The 14,732-nt window shown below is 43.6% G+C and overlaps 1 protein-coding gene across 6 annotated transcripts in view; it reads right to left on the bottom strand.

The window, feature by feature from the left end:
* Window positions 1–14,732, bottom strand: part of Rufy3 (RUN and FYVE domain containing 3) — a 77,290-nt gene that overhangs the window by 49,953 nt on the left and 12,605 nt on the right. The window contains exon 1 of one of the 6 annotated variants that reach the window (XM_028752582.1): window positions 10,827–11,129. The exons of 3 other annotated variants lie outside the window; for them this stretch is intronic. In XM_028752582.1, the coding sequence (XP_028608415.1) occupies window positions 10,827–11,004 (178 nt within the window). In that variant the 5' untranslated portion in view covers window positions 11,005–11,129. Of the gene's footprint in view, window positions 1–1,050; window positions 1,073–10,826; window positions 11,130–14,732 lie in introns of those variants that run through there. 2 more of the 6 variants (XM_028752579.1, XM_028752580.1) reach the window with 2 other exon arrangements.

Below are 14,732 nucleotides of genomic sequence, written 5' to 3'. Positions count from 1 at the left end.
TCGTGGTGGACACCCCTCTGCTCTCTCCAGCCCCTGGTGCAGAGTGCATGGTGGACCCCCCACTGCTCTCTCCAGCCCCTGGTGCAGAGTGCATGGTGGACTCCCCACTGCTCTCTCCAGCCCCTGGTGCAGAGTGCATGGTGGACACCCCCCTGCTCTCTCCAGCCCCTGGTGCAGAGTGCATGGTGGACACCCCCCTGCTCTCTCCACCCAGCACTCAGGACGATGGCAACTTCATCTAAGTGTCACCCCTGCTACAAAAATCTGAAAATGGTTCATATTTCACAGATTAGAATGGGTTACTTTAGTTATCTGTGACACTGAAGCTGCTAATCCCAAGAAGGGCCCCTGAGAGCTCTACCATCCCATTACACGGGGTGAGGGGTGGGGGTGGGGACGGATCCGTGGTTAAGGGCAGTCATGAAGACTAGAGTTCACTTCCCAATATCCATGCAATAACAAGCCTGTTCTCCCCAACCCCCACCTCAACGTCTCCAACTCCTGCTCTGATGGAGCTGATATCCTCTTCCGTCTTTTGTGAATACCCACAACATGGACACACAAAAAGACAGAAAGACACGCACACACACACATATACACATATGAAATTAATAATTTTTTCAAACATACAAGGAAACAGGCATCATGGTACACAAACACACCTATAATCCCTAGCACTTGGTAGGTGGGGGCAGGAGAACATGGCCAGACACTGTTACAAAACAGAACAACGAACTAAACAAAAACAGTGTATTTTTAAGGCCCAAATTAAAGATTAACACAGAAGGTCTGTCAGTGGAGATTAAAATGGTGAGGTTTTGCAAAGAGCCACAGGAGTCGACAGCACTGCAGGAGCACCTGGCGGAAGGACAAGAGGCCACTCAGAGAGACTCAGAACCAGTCTACCCACAGCAGCGGTGCCACAGGGGCCTAGCCCTCCTCGAGCAATCCTGGACTTCACGTTGAGGCTGGGATACAAGTAAAAGCTACTAACATTTCTCATCCAGACTTAGAATTCTACAGAACCCCAGAGGCTAGGACAGAACTTACCTAGGAGGGTGACCTGCCACACTGCTCTCTCTCTCTCTCGGCAGAACAACAAAAAAAGATGAACTTTGTCCAGAGCACTTTGCCCCTGGCTTTCTTGCATGGAGTTCACAAAGACTGCCTTGTGCACACATAATCACTACTCTGAGAACCTGACAATATAAATCTAAGACTAACTGCCACTGGGGCAGATTGCAGAAGGTGTGTGTGTGTGTGTGTGTGTGTGTGTGTGTGTGTAGGACAGAGGGCAGTGTCTTCCGTTCTTTTCTCCTTATCTGAGACACTGACTCTCCTGAACCCAGAACTCCGTTTCCATTAGAACTACTGCCCAAGAGCTCCATCCATCCATCCATCCTCCCATCTCGGCTCTGCTAGTGTTGGCATTAGATGCTTACCATCACACCCAGACTGAACACAAAATCTGGAGACACAAACTGGTCCCAGGATCGCAATGCAAGCACCACATGCTCTGAGCCATCTTCCAGCCCCCAGGTGTTATTTTCTGATGACCCAGGAAGGCAACAGGTGCAGGATGGAGGCTCCTTCTATAATCCCACTACTTGGCATGGAGAGACAGGAGGAGCAGCGTTGAGGCACTTGACCTACATGAGAGATGACACCGCCGTGCCCCTCCTCCCAAAGTTAACGCTGTGCTGAATCCATCTTGGTGTGTACTCCTTGGTCACTATGTGGTTCCCAGACAGAATGGCAGTGACATGCTCCCAGGCACAGCAGTCAACAAGCATGTCACTGTGACTTTTAACAGAAACGTGGAAAAAAATACTGGAAATGTGAGGATGGAGAGACGATTTTGTGGTTTACCCTAACACCCACATGGCGGCCTACAATCGTCTATAATCCTAGTTCTAGGGGATCTGACGTCCTCTTCCGGCCTCTTTGTGCACTATACCCATGAGGTAGGTGCACAAAAATACATGCAGGCAAGACACTCAGGCATAAAACAAGCATTAAAGAGCTATCTGAAAATGGATCAAGAGCAAAGCTTGTGTTTTGGGGGTACAGGTCCTGTTTGTGTTCACATGGTTCACCTCCCACAGGACGTTCTGGGGTACAAGTGAGATGAACGGATGAACGAGTACCCAAGTTTTCGAATATTTTATGGGGGGAAGAGTCATTATCCAGAGGTTAGCGAGATGGCTTGGAAGTGAAGAGCAGGTATTGCTCTTGCAGAGGAACTGAGTTCTGTCCCCAAGCCCCATGTAAGGAGACTCGAAGCTGCCTCTATCTCCAGCTATAGATTTGACACCCTCTTCTGAGCAACTGCACTCACCTGCACACACCCCATGAATATGTTTATTTAAAATATATTTTAAAATAATAAAAAAGACCTTTAAAAAAAGGGATTTGTGAGCCAAAGGAATCAAAGACGCCATAAGAAAGCCTACAGAAATCAACTAACCTGGGCCCCTAGGGCCTCACTGAGACTGAACCACCAACGAACTGACCTAGGCCCTCAGCACATACGTAACAGGTGTGCAGCTGGGTCTACACGTGGGACTCCTAAAGACAGGGGCTGTCTCTGACTACAGTGTCCGCACTGGATTCCTTTTCCAAAGAGTCTTATTGTAACTTGGTATGTCAAGGGTGGTATCTGATATCCACGGAAGGCCTCCCTTTTTCTGAGGAGTGGGTGGGGGAAGGGAAGAGAGGGGAGGGGAGAGGTGAGAAGAAGGGTCTGAGAGGAGAGGAGGGAGGGGAAGCTGTTTGTGATCAGGATGTGAAATAATTTAAATAATAAAATGTACCCTGTGAGAAGGTGGAAAACAGCAATTTCTGACTTGGAAGCCAACCCTTTGCTGACTAAGTGAAGCATACAGAAGTAGGAAAAGTATGGAAATCACTTGCAGTTTCCCTACCCAGAGGCAATCAGTTTCACAATTTTCTTTTGCATGTTCATGTGTATCTTTGTATCAAACTCTGTGGTGATGGCGTGGAGCTGGTGATGGCACACAGGTGTCTGCGACACAATCGGCTATGGCACAGTCGCTGTGGAACTGGAAGAGCTGGGGCACATACGCAAACTCGTTCAGAGTTATCGTGTTGTCATATTTGCTTAAGAAGAGACATTTTTTTAGGACTTTCTTCTTTGCAAATATAAGAATTTAAACCTACAAATTTCTAAATCTGAAATGCGCCTTCATGCTCATTCAGTTTGAGATATTTTTGCTTATAACTTCTTTGATTAATGAATCCTTAGAAGTCTAAAATTTCAGTTTCCAAATGTGTAATTTTTCATATTTATCTAGTGATTATAAGTTTAATCATGCTATCAAAAATAGAACATATTTGTATTATTTTAAGATTTTACTGTTCACTGATACTTTGTGGTAAGTTAAACAAAAGGCTCCCAAAAGATATTCATGTCGTATTCCCGAGAACTTATAAATGCCATTTTATCTGGAAGTAGTTTCTATAGCTGGAATTAAATGAAGGACTCTGATTTCCTTGGAAAATACTATCATTTATGTCCTTGTAACAGAAGGTTCAAAGAGGGAAAAGAAGCAATGTGAAATGTCTACAAAGGCAGAAAGTCAGGCGATGAACCCGAAACCTGAGGGATGCTGCCAGCCACAGGTACTGGTGCGGCAGGGAATGGACTCTCCCAAGTCTCTTGGAAAGAGCAGTGTTAAGTGTTAGCTTACAGAATAAACTTCTGTTGCTTTAGGGTACCAGCTCTGCGGCAGTTTGTTAGAATATTCACAGGAAATGAATGCACCTTCTTTTAATGGAGTCTACACTCCAGAATGCTCCTTAAAGCCTTCAGAAGACTCTGCACTCTGCTGTTTGGTAGGGAGAGTGCCTTACATGCAGTAGTCCCTCTCTTCCACAGCAGAGCTGCTCTGATACCCCAGGGGATGCTCAAATGTGTAATCAACACACTCGGAACATTATGTTTTTCTCTCTAAATACTCTATACTTTCCTATATGTACACAACTACAGTAAAGGTTAATTTATAAGCTAAGCATAGTAAGAGGAGAACTATAATGTACTAGAATATATATTATACTGTAATAGGATAATTGTGATATATTATAAAAAAGTATGAAGCTACAAATCATGTTCTGAGCATTATGCTACAAATATTCTAGTATTTATTGCTTATTTATTTATAGCTGTTCTATACATTTATACTATTTTTCTCTCTACACTATATTAAATGCCTTTTGAGGTTCTGATAGCACAAGGCAGAATATTATAATAGCTAGGTAGATAGATAGATGTAAATTGTTTGCCTGGGGGCTGAAAAGATAGCTAAGTAGTTCAGAGCACTTGCTGCTCCTGCAGAGGACCCAGGTCTGGTTCCCAGGAGCCACATGGCTACCTAAAACTCTAGCTCCCAGAGATGTGACACTCTCTTTCACCTTCCATGGGATCCTGCACACACACAGTGCACATAAAGTTACTCAGGTTCACATACAAAGACATAAATACATAAATAAATCTTTAAAATAGTCTTTGCCTATATTGGTGATTATTTTTGTAAGGTACATAAGTCTTGGTATGGTTGCTGGAAGTATTTTCTTAGATCTCTGATTTACATTGATAAAGTAATTTTTGAAAGGACTGCTCCTGGGCTGGAAAGATGGCTCAGCAAGTAAAGGCATTTGCTTAGCATGGAGAACTGAGACTTGAGTACAGAAAACGGACTCCTCTGACCTCGACATCCCTACAGCATGAACACATGTGTATATGTGCATGTTCGCGCACACACACGCACATACGCACATACACACACACACGCACACACACACACAAATAAATAATGTAAAAAGTTGTTGTCAGAGTCCACGTCTTCTTCCCACACTTTCATCAGGACTGAATGCCATTATCTACGAGCAATAACAAGTTTATGCTAAATTATAGTCTAATAGGGTAGGTAAAGCGGACATGAGCTAAATATTTTCTAAACCAGGAACAATCAGAGGAAAGGTATTCTAGTAATCTTTTCTCATGAGAGTAGAAGGGCTGAAGGGATGGCTCTGTGATTAGAGCACTGGTTATTCCTGCAGAGGACCCAGGTTCAGTTCCCAGAACCCATATGGTGGCTCACAATGACCTGTAACTACAGTTCTAGAGAATCTGTAACCTTCTTCTGACCTCCTGATGCTCCTCCTGTAAAACACACACTGGGATATGTACTGTTTTCATTAGAAACATACATGATCCCCCAGTAAGATGGGGTAATGCTCACATACCGGGGGTATTAGGAGCAGAAGTACCTAATGTCACCATGTAGTAGTGCATGCCTTTAACCCCAGCACTGGGAGTTGGGGAAAAAAGAGGGGAGAGAAGCAGGCAAATCTTTCTGAGTTTGAGGCCAGCCTGGTTTACAGAGTTTAAGGATAGCCAAGGCTACACAGAGAAACCCTGTCTTGAAAACAAAACAAACAAACCAACCAAAAGTAAGAACAAAAACCAAGAAGTACTTAATGTTCAAAGGGAGATCTTGGCACCTGTCTAACAGTCCCTGGATGACAAACTCTTCTCTGTCACTCTGAGAAATGAGCCCAGTAGTATATTCCCACTGGCAGAGACACCTATTCCAAGCCAGCATCTATCCCATTTTCTGGGAAATGTCATCAGTGGTGAGTGCTGTCTGGTTTTGAATCCCACATATCAGTTTCTAAGAAAATGGACTGTCCTTTGACAACCCAGCAACTCACACATGCTTCCCAGGAGCCTCTGATATCTTCAATGAATCTTCACCTTCACAGTAACAAGAGGTCTGGGAGAGCAAGGTGACATTTAGCCCCAAGGACTAAGCTTTGCCTCGAGGGATGCCCAGTACTAATGACAAACAAACAGACAAAAACTCACACTCCTGGTCTGAAGTCATATGACCATTGGTTATTTCCTACAGTCTGTCTCCACTTGCCAGTTACAGATGTTACACATCTGGCCAGCAAGGCCAAGGTACCTGCTGGAGGGGTGCCTGCCGGCTGGTTCCACAGGGTCAGCCTCTGCATGTGCCACCATCACGGGTGGCTCTGAGCATCAACCCTAAGTCACAAGGGCAGAGGCTCATTTCTCAACGTGTCCTGAAGATGTAATTCTACCCAAGTCATCCAGGGCTGCACAGTGAGACCCTGGCTCAAAACATGGACGTAAGTAAATAAGTGGATAAATAAACCCGTCATGGTAGGTTTCCTCTATCTGTGTTTGAGAAGGGTGTTTTAATTAATAACCTTGCAATCCCAGGAGTCAGGAGGCTGAGCCTTCTCTGCTGTGGTCTCCCTGGTGGGACGTTCCCCATGCTTGTGCAGCGAGCATCAACCCACTGAGCCACCTCTGCAGCTCTAACAGAGACATTTGAAAAATTCCTCCAACCATACAAATATCCCCCAAATGACAAAAGAGGGTATGAATGCTGAAGAAAAGGCACATGAGCTCTAAAAGCTGGCTATTTAGTTTAAGGACAATTTAGAGATTTCATTTAGATCACATATCTATCTAAAAATCAACATTTTACAGAGTAAAGGCAATAAACCTAAATATATTGTTTTCTCTCTTAAAATAGAACAACACTACTTCAGACTTTTAACTTAAAATTAACTTAATCCCATAACAGATAAACACAAAGGCTCAGGATTTCACTCTTTAAAAATTCTCCTTCAGACACCAAAGATTTTTAAACATGTGTTTTCAGTTAGGTAACCAATAATAATCAGGGGATAACCTGATACTAAATGAGGTCCCAACCACAGCCAAGTTGTTGTTAACACTTGGAAATATGACAGCAATAACCTACCCTGTCCTCCATGTGTGCCACTTACTGGAATTTCTGAAAACAGTTTTGTTTCTTGTTTTCCTGACTCTGGAGAAGTACACAAACTTGTTTCAAGAATGCTGCTCCAAGACACCCAGATGGAAAGGAGCACAAATAACTATAAAGCACGTCACTTCATCTCACAATTTCTAAATTACTACAAGCATGAATGAAAGCTTTTTGCTTCCATTCCTGAGAAGACCAAGGGCACAGTATGAATACCCAGAGAGCTCTATGGAGGGGCCCAGGAAGCCCTGAGTCAGCGTGCTGACACCGTCACAGCTCAGGCCCGGGAAGGCCTTTGTCTGTGAGTACAGTGTTTATAAATGACTGACCAGTGTGTGCAAAGACCAGCAACTTCGGCTTCCTTCTCCTGGCTGCCCACCTGCAGACACCTCCCATGGAGACTGCAACCTCTTGTATATTGTACACAATATACAAGCTGAGGTTCCGAGCTGCTGCAGTAGTTACTGCCACTCTGTCGAGCGCCCACCCTCTGTGTACATGTGTCTGTCCTTTCATTCCCTCACTGGTCCGGTCAAGTTTCCAGACCCACGGTATGTAAGGTGTGATAGTTTTTAAAAGTCCTGTACTTTCAACTTTTTAAAATGTAATTTATTTTTATGTTCACCAGTGTTTGGCCTACATGTATGTCTGTGTCAGGGTGTTGGAAGCTCTGGAACTAGTTACAGACAGGCATGACCTGCTATGTGGGTGCTAGGAATTGAATTGGGGTCCTCTGGAAGAGCACCCAACACTCTTAACTGCTGAGCCATCTCTCCAGTCCTAATTTTTAACCTCTACTATGCTTTTAGAAATGTAAAAAAGTAAAAGTAAATAAATAAATCAAAGACCGCCTGACAGTGGAGGCGCATGCCTTTAATACAAGCACTTGGGAGGCGGAGGCAGGCGGATTTCTGAGTTGGAGGCCAACCTGGTCTGCAGAGTGAGTTACAGGATGGCCAGGGCTAGAAACCCCGTCTCGAACCCCAGAAGGAAAAAGAAAAAGACTTTAAAAAAACAAATCAAAGACCATTCTTGACAGTTCAGTTCAATGGCAGTGTGGTATGTTTCTAGCACACATCTACAATCAAGACTCTTGAGAGGTGGAGGCAGGAAGATTATTATATGACAGACTAATAACTGGCAGAGTCACCTTGAGCCCTGGTTCTGTGGGGCTGGCTGGAAGATTAAACAGATGGAATGATAATGCTTCCTTTGTTAGCCACAGTCCATGAGCACCAGAGGGCAAGCCTGCTCTTACTTTGTCTTACTTTTGCATTCTTTCTTGGTGAAAGGAACTCGGCCCTGAAGATAAACACTTGGCAAGTCACCCAAGCCACTGTGTCCTTGTCATCCCCCAGCCCCAGAGGCTGCTCTGCTGCCAGGGAAGGGAAGCTCTACTTCGCAGGTGGCTCTTCCTTCACCACTTTAGACCAGAATTGTTATCTTTCATCTGGACCATTTTCATAGTCTTGGCTAGGGTCCCTGGGGAGCTTTTATCCTCATGATCCACCCACAATGTTGCTACTCTGTATTAAGTTCATTTTCTCCCTAGGTTTAGAGGCCCAGCTGCTTTCCCTGAGTGAAGCCCGGGTGCCCCACACTAGTGTGTTGTCTTCCCAGCTCCCCACCCTGCTGGGCCACACACAGTCCTGCAGGCTCCTGACCACCTGCTCTTCCCTGGCAAGGGACAGCTCGGAATGCACCATCTGCGAAGCTCTGCTCCATACCCATCGCTGTGTCTCAAGGTCTAGCTCAAGCCTTGTATTATGCAGATGCATTCCCTGGCCTTTCCCTGTCCTCTCCAGTAGACTCGGTACTCTGCTCTGACCACTAGATTAGCTGCTAGTTTTTAAGGAGAGCACACATAAGAATGGGGGATCATATTGAATGCCAACAAGCACAGAGATAGGGAATCCAAGCATTTATTCTCTAAGCACTATAGGGGGTAGAAAGGCCTTCTACATGACATACTCATAGTGAAGTATGGAACTATTTCAGAAAATAAGTCTTGGAGACCACATCATCTCAAGAGAACAATTTTGATCATTTTTCTTTATGAAACTGAAGGGTCTCTAGGATTTGAATGGTCAGACCTTTTCTGTACAACTCAAGTAGGACACGGTCTAGGCATCAGGAGCTCCAGTTTCTTAGTTACTCACATAATCACTGACTGCACAGTTAAATCTAATAGGTGCCAAGGGTTTTAGAATTAAAACAGGCATTTCTTGGGTTCAAATGGCTGTTTAGACACAGTCTGTGGAACAAGGAAACAAACCTCTCATGGAATACCTCCTGCTTTTCTAGAACATTATACCCCATGTTTCCCTGGCCTTGTACTTTAAAAAAATTTCATGTGAAACAACTGTTTGTCTCACCTATTTTAAGGCAACATGCCCGCCATACTGTTAGGACTCCCTAGATCTGACTTCCCAGATCCTGGAGTGAGCGGTTAACAGTCTGCACCGGTCACACTGTCCTTCCTTACTGCCATGCTCACGTCTGCAGCAGCACACTTCTCAATGAAGAGTTCAAACGGTATTATTACAAATGTTTACATGCACCAACAGCAAACCTGTGCTCACTACACAACTGTTAGGCAGGAGGCAAGCATATACGCAAAGTACTAAAAGTATTAAAGATTATCTTTAAGAATCTGAGAAACTAGGTTTTATAACTAAGGTCATATTTCACAGTGTACCTTTCAAATGAATGGAGATTCTCTTTCAAACAAAAGGGCACTAGCTCAAAGGCTTCTTGGTAGCCTCTTCAAACTGTAATTGTCTTCCCCAAAGACTGCTAAAGCTTTGGAGACTGTGTAAACAGTACTGGCATTGTACAGACTTTCAGCTGATGACCTGTGTACATTCTGAACCACAGCTAAAGGAAGCTGTTCAATGGACAGAATCACTGACAGATGCCAAGCATCATTAAAGATAGCAACGCGCTGCTTGTAAGGAACATACAAAATGCCTGCTTTTGTTTGGTGAGTGGAACGCTCTCTAAAACCTTGTCAGGGCTAAATCTGACTGGGAAGAATGTCGAGTAAATCTAAATCATAACAGGATTGCACCCAAGGTCACAGCACAGACTCACTTCTAACTCCAACCTGCTGTGTACAATCCACTTGTCCTGCAGATGTTCATAAAGGATTTCTCCTTGCATGCTCGTGTTTTTATCTTTGTTTGTTGAAGGAGAATAAACATGCTGAGAAGCCATCAAATCTGCAGCTTGGCAATAGGAAATGTAAGGAGTCTAAGCTAAAAACACCTTACAACTTGGGAAGTGTTCTTACAAAAAGTCCAGAGATCACAGAGATTACTTGCAGCTGTAAACACAAGTATCTAAGTATATATACATATATAGTATACATTTACAAAAACAATGGCTCATAGATTTCATGCACAGGAATAACCGTGCTTATGTTTAACCTCTGTAAGACATGCATTCTTAAGAGTCCATATTCCTGAAACACTGAATTGAAAATTGATTTTCCATTTAATACTATTTAAAAAGAGTAACTTTTTCAAATATTTTCTGGGTGCTGTAACCTGTTTAATAGTGTCCAGTTGACAGGACACTCCTCTATCTTTCCCACTGTGTTTGTTATATCCCATAACTACAGTTGTGTTTTCTTAATTTACTATTAGGAATCACTGTGATTTCTATAGCATTTTAAAGGAGGAATACAATTGATAGCTCTTTCCGTATCTGTTAGGAACTGATGTTTAAATGACCTCAGATGTTCCCTTTGAAGGGCTTTGAGACAAAGAACTGTAACAGAACATAAGCATCTTGAGAAAGGAGACCTCAGGGGTAGGGAAGAATCTTCTCCCCAGTAAGCAGAGACAAGGGGTTGGGGTGCCGGAAGCTGAGCAAGAGACAACAATAAAAACCTAGAGGGTCTTCCCATCTCTGACCCTCCCAGTCCCAGTGACAATGAGGACGCTGCTGAGACTAGGCACAGCTGCTGGGGTCTGACCGTACCTTCATGGGTCGGCTCTGGGTCAGGTGTAAGGGAGATGTCATCCAGCTCTCGAAGGCAGAGCCATTCTCCGTCCATAGACACTCGGAATTTGCAAAGGTAGATGGTCTCCATGGCAGCCTGTGTGATCTTGTCAGTGGTGGGGGTTGGCATATCAGTCGGAGGCGTCAGGGCAGACATGATGAGTCAGCTGCGACCACAACACAACACACACACACTCACAGACACACACACACAAATAAATAAGACCTCTGCACCAAAAAATCCCAAATCCCAAGCTTTTAAATAAAGCTTTTAGAAAATGGGATGGGAGAGATTAAAAAAGAAAAGAAAAACAAAGAAAAACGACAACAAAAAATACCTTATAGAACAAACTGCTCAAAACAAACAACTCTATACTCTCTTTTCTTAATGGCAATTCCTAACGACTAGCAAGATTAGCCGGTGCCGTCCCCTACCAGCATGCTCTCCTTTTATCTTCCTTCTCCTTTATTCCAGCCAGGCTATCTATAGGCTTAAATCCTACACACCCAATGCTGCCTTAGCTGGCTTTCAAAAACTGGCCTCAGCATGAATAAGTGAAAAAAAAATCCTCCTTCTTTGTGCAGAAAAAAATACAAAAGAAAAAATATAATTAAAAAAAATCAAGCTATATTTTCAATCTTAAAATTTTTTGACCAGCAGAAATCACTGGAGGATCTGCTCAGATGAGCCAGGATGCTGAGTTCTAACAGGATTGGTTGTGCGCAGTAAGCAGGGTGTTGACCAAAATGGCTGACTAATGAACTGAACTGAAAATCCAGGCTCATGTGACCAGCTGCTCTGAGCACCGGGCAAGCAATTCCCAGGATGCTTTATAGATGCTGCTGATGCAGGAGGAGCAATTAGGCTGCTCTCTCTCATCCTGCACAACCCACTTCCAGACTATGCTAGTCAAACTATGAGCAGACCTAACACAATGCACAGAGCCTCACCAATTCTCTACACTCTGGGAAAGCAGGGCGGAACATTAGACAATACTGTGGCACAAAAAGCAGAATCATTTACGAAGCACACAATTCAATTCTATGGTTGTACATTCAGCTATTGAAATTTACTATGCAGAAGATGACATTTAAGAAAAGCTGGGGAAAAAAGCTGAAGCAATCTTTTAAGCATTTATCTGGGTTTTCAAAATATAAAGTACTAACCTTTTAAGACAGGACAGGAAAAAAACAAACACACGAACACACAAACACCACCTTAAACTAAAGAAGTGAACTCCTTGATCAATGGCAATGCCTTCTCTTCTGATACTGATATATTAACCAGGTCTCTGCCACAACACAAAATGTATTTCTAAAGAGAAGTTAAAACCATGTTGTATTTTTGAAAAACTCTTTCTATCTTGGAATGTCCTGAAGACACATCATTAAATTCTCTTAACCAATATGTGTGCACAAGTGTGCAAACCATTGTATGATAATATTTATGCCCTCACCACACAATGCCAGGCAGTATCTCTCTCCCGTGGCAAGAAGAACACTAATTTTAAAATGTTTCAGTGACCAAAAGAAATTGCTTTTTGCTTTGTTTTGTTCCTATTTAAGGGTTTCAGTTTAAAGGAGAAATATACCTCTTCATGAAATCTAACCCAGACAGCTGTCAGGGTTATGGAGAGAGAGGCAAGGAGGATGGGGTGGGGGGGGTGGGGGAGGAGAAGATTCTTCCCAAAAAGAAATCTATTCCAGTCAGGTATGGTGAGTGGCATTTGCCTATGGTTCAGAGACTCAGCTACACAACAAGTTTGAGACCACCAGCCCATCCTAGGCTACATGAGGCACTATCTCAAAAAGAGTGATAGGCGGGGCAGGAGGAGGAGAAAAGGTCAATGATGCAGTTGAAAATCACACGGCACATACATAAGCAAATCTGAATGTTCTGGATCCAGAATCCAATGCAGAGTCTCCCAATATTTGCATTCAATGTTTTCCAGTAGCTCTCTAATTTAAAAGCAAGGCTAGTTGCTTTACACTGTGCAGAGTTTAATGTATACATTACATACACAGGCAGATAGGTGGATCCCTGAGTTCGAGGCTGATCTACAGAGCAAGTTCCATGACAGCCAGGGCTAAACAGAGAAACCCAGTCTCAAGAAACAAACAACAAACATCAGTAAGTAATTATAAAATAGAATCATTATAATATATCATACTAAGAGTTATGCACAGGCTGGCCTTGAACTTCCCACATAGCTGAGGATGACCTTAAACTTCAGATCCTCGTGCCCACACCTCCCAAATGCTAAAGTGATAGGTTCTGCCACTACACCTTGTTTACACCGTGCTGGCGATCGAGACCAGACTTTGTGTAATCCTAGGAAAGCATTCTACAAACTGAAATACATTCCTGGCCCAAACATCTTGTGCTGGAGACATGAGTCAGCCAGCAAAGTACTTGTCTTGGGAGCACAAGGACCTGGATTTAGTCCCCAGGGCCCATGTGAAACAGCTGGGCCTGGGCGTAAGTAGTAGGGAGCCAGAGACAGCCAATTCCTAGGGCTTGCTGGGCAGTCAGTTTAGCTTAACTGGTGGACTCCAGGCCAATGAGAAACTGTCTCAAAAACCAAGGTAGGCTACTCCGTGAAACAACATCTCTTGTGGTTTCCACATGTTCAAGTGTGCGTGCTGCGCACACTTACACACCTTACGTCCCTGAGCTCACATCTCTTCTCTGCAATGACAGATGATGACAGTGCCTGCTGAGGCGGATTATGGAGGCATTGTGACATAGTGTTAGATGACAGCATAGTGAGAGCTTCACAGTGACTTGATAATGGGGGTTCAGCACCTACAGTGTAGACCCATCGGCCAGGCAGAGAGCTGGACCCTGAGCTCAGGAGCAGGAAGCTTCACAACACTGTTTAGCATGGTGTGCTGTTTAAAAGTAGTGAATTGCTTATTTCTGAAATTTTCAACTTAATGTTTTCAGACTACATTTGACCTCAGATAAGTGAACCCCAAAAGACAAATCATGGCTAAGGGACAAATACCGAACCTCAGCTCAGACTGGCCACAAACCATGGCATGCTATCTTTTCACCAAGCAGCCTTTATTAAGCCAAGAGGTGATCTGGACTAGTGGCAACATGCCTGTACTACAGGAACGCTTAGACGGCTGAGAAAGAGGCGTGGCTAAGATCACTTCTGCTCCCTCCGAAGCCCATTCTGTTCAGCTAGACGACACAGAGAGCGATCCCAATGCAGCCACAACTTTTGGCAGGGTCCGAAAACCCCACTCCCTGCCTCGTCTATCAGTCTGTGGCAGGGCAGCTGGGTGAGAGCACCTTCACCTGCAGCAAGAGCAGCACCGCCCATCAGATAACACAAGGATCAGACGATCAGATAAACAGCACCGAGTCACAGTTGTTCATTGTTCAGAAGCAATGCAATTAAGCTAACACAACACCTCTAAATATTTCAAAGTACTACTTTATATTTGCAAATATATTAGCTTAACATAAAAAGAAAGCATTAAGCCATCCAGGACATACAAATCTTGACTTTCGAATGGATTTAGAACATAGTGATTGCCTCTAGTGTGTACAAGGTACTAAGTTCAGTCCCCATTATCCCAAAAAATAAAGAAAAAAAAATTCCTTATTCTCATGTATACACTGATTAGAAACTATATTGAATTATTTTTTTCTCATTTGAACTTATTTGTCAATGACTGCATGAGAAGGATGAAGGGGGTGGATCCCCAAACACTACAGTCTGTGTTCTCTGTGTTCTTCCTGCTTACACAACTTGGATTTTCTACAGAGTGACTCCAAGCAAGCATGATACACATCTCAGTTGGAAGTTACATTTCTCTTCAAGCAGATTGAGGTTCACACTCAGATGTGACTATTACAAGACAGATACTGAC

The sequence above is a fragment of the Grammomys surdaster genome, unplaced genomic scaffold, assembly GCF_004785775.1.
Source record: "Grammomys surdaster isolate TR1022 unplaced genomic scaffold, NIH_TR_1.0 125928, whole genome shotgun sequence".
Lineage (NCBI taxonomy): Eukaryota > Metazoa > Chordata > Mammalia > Rodentia > Muridae > Grammomys > Grammomys surdaster.
The sequence above is the reverse complement of the archived record's forward strand: the minus strand, read 5'-3'. Positions and strand labels throughout refer to the sequence as shown.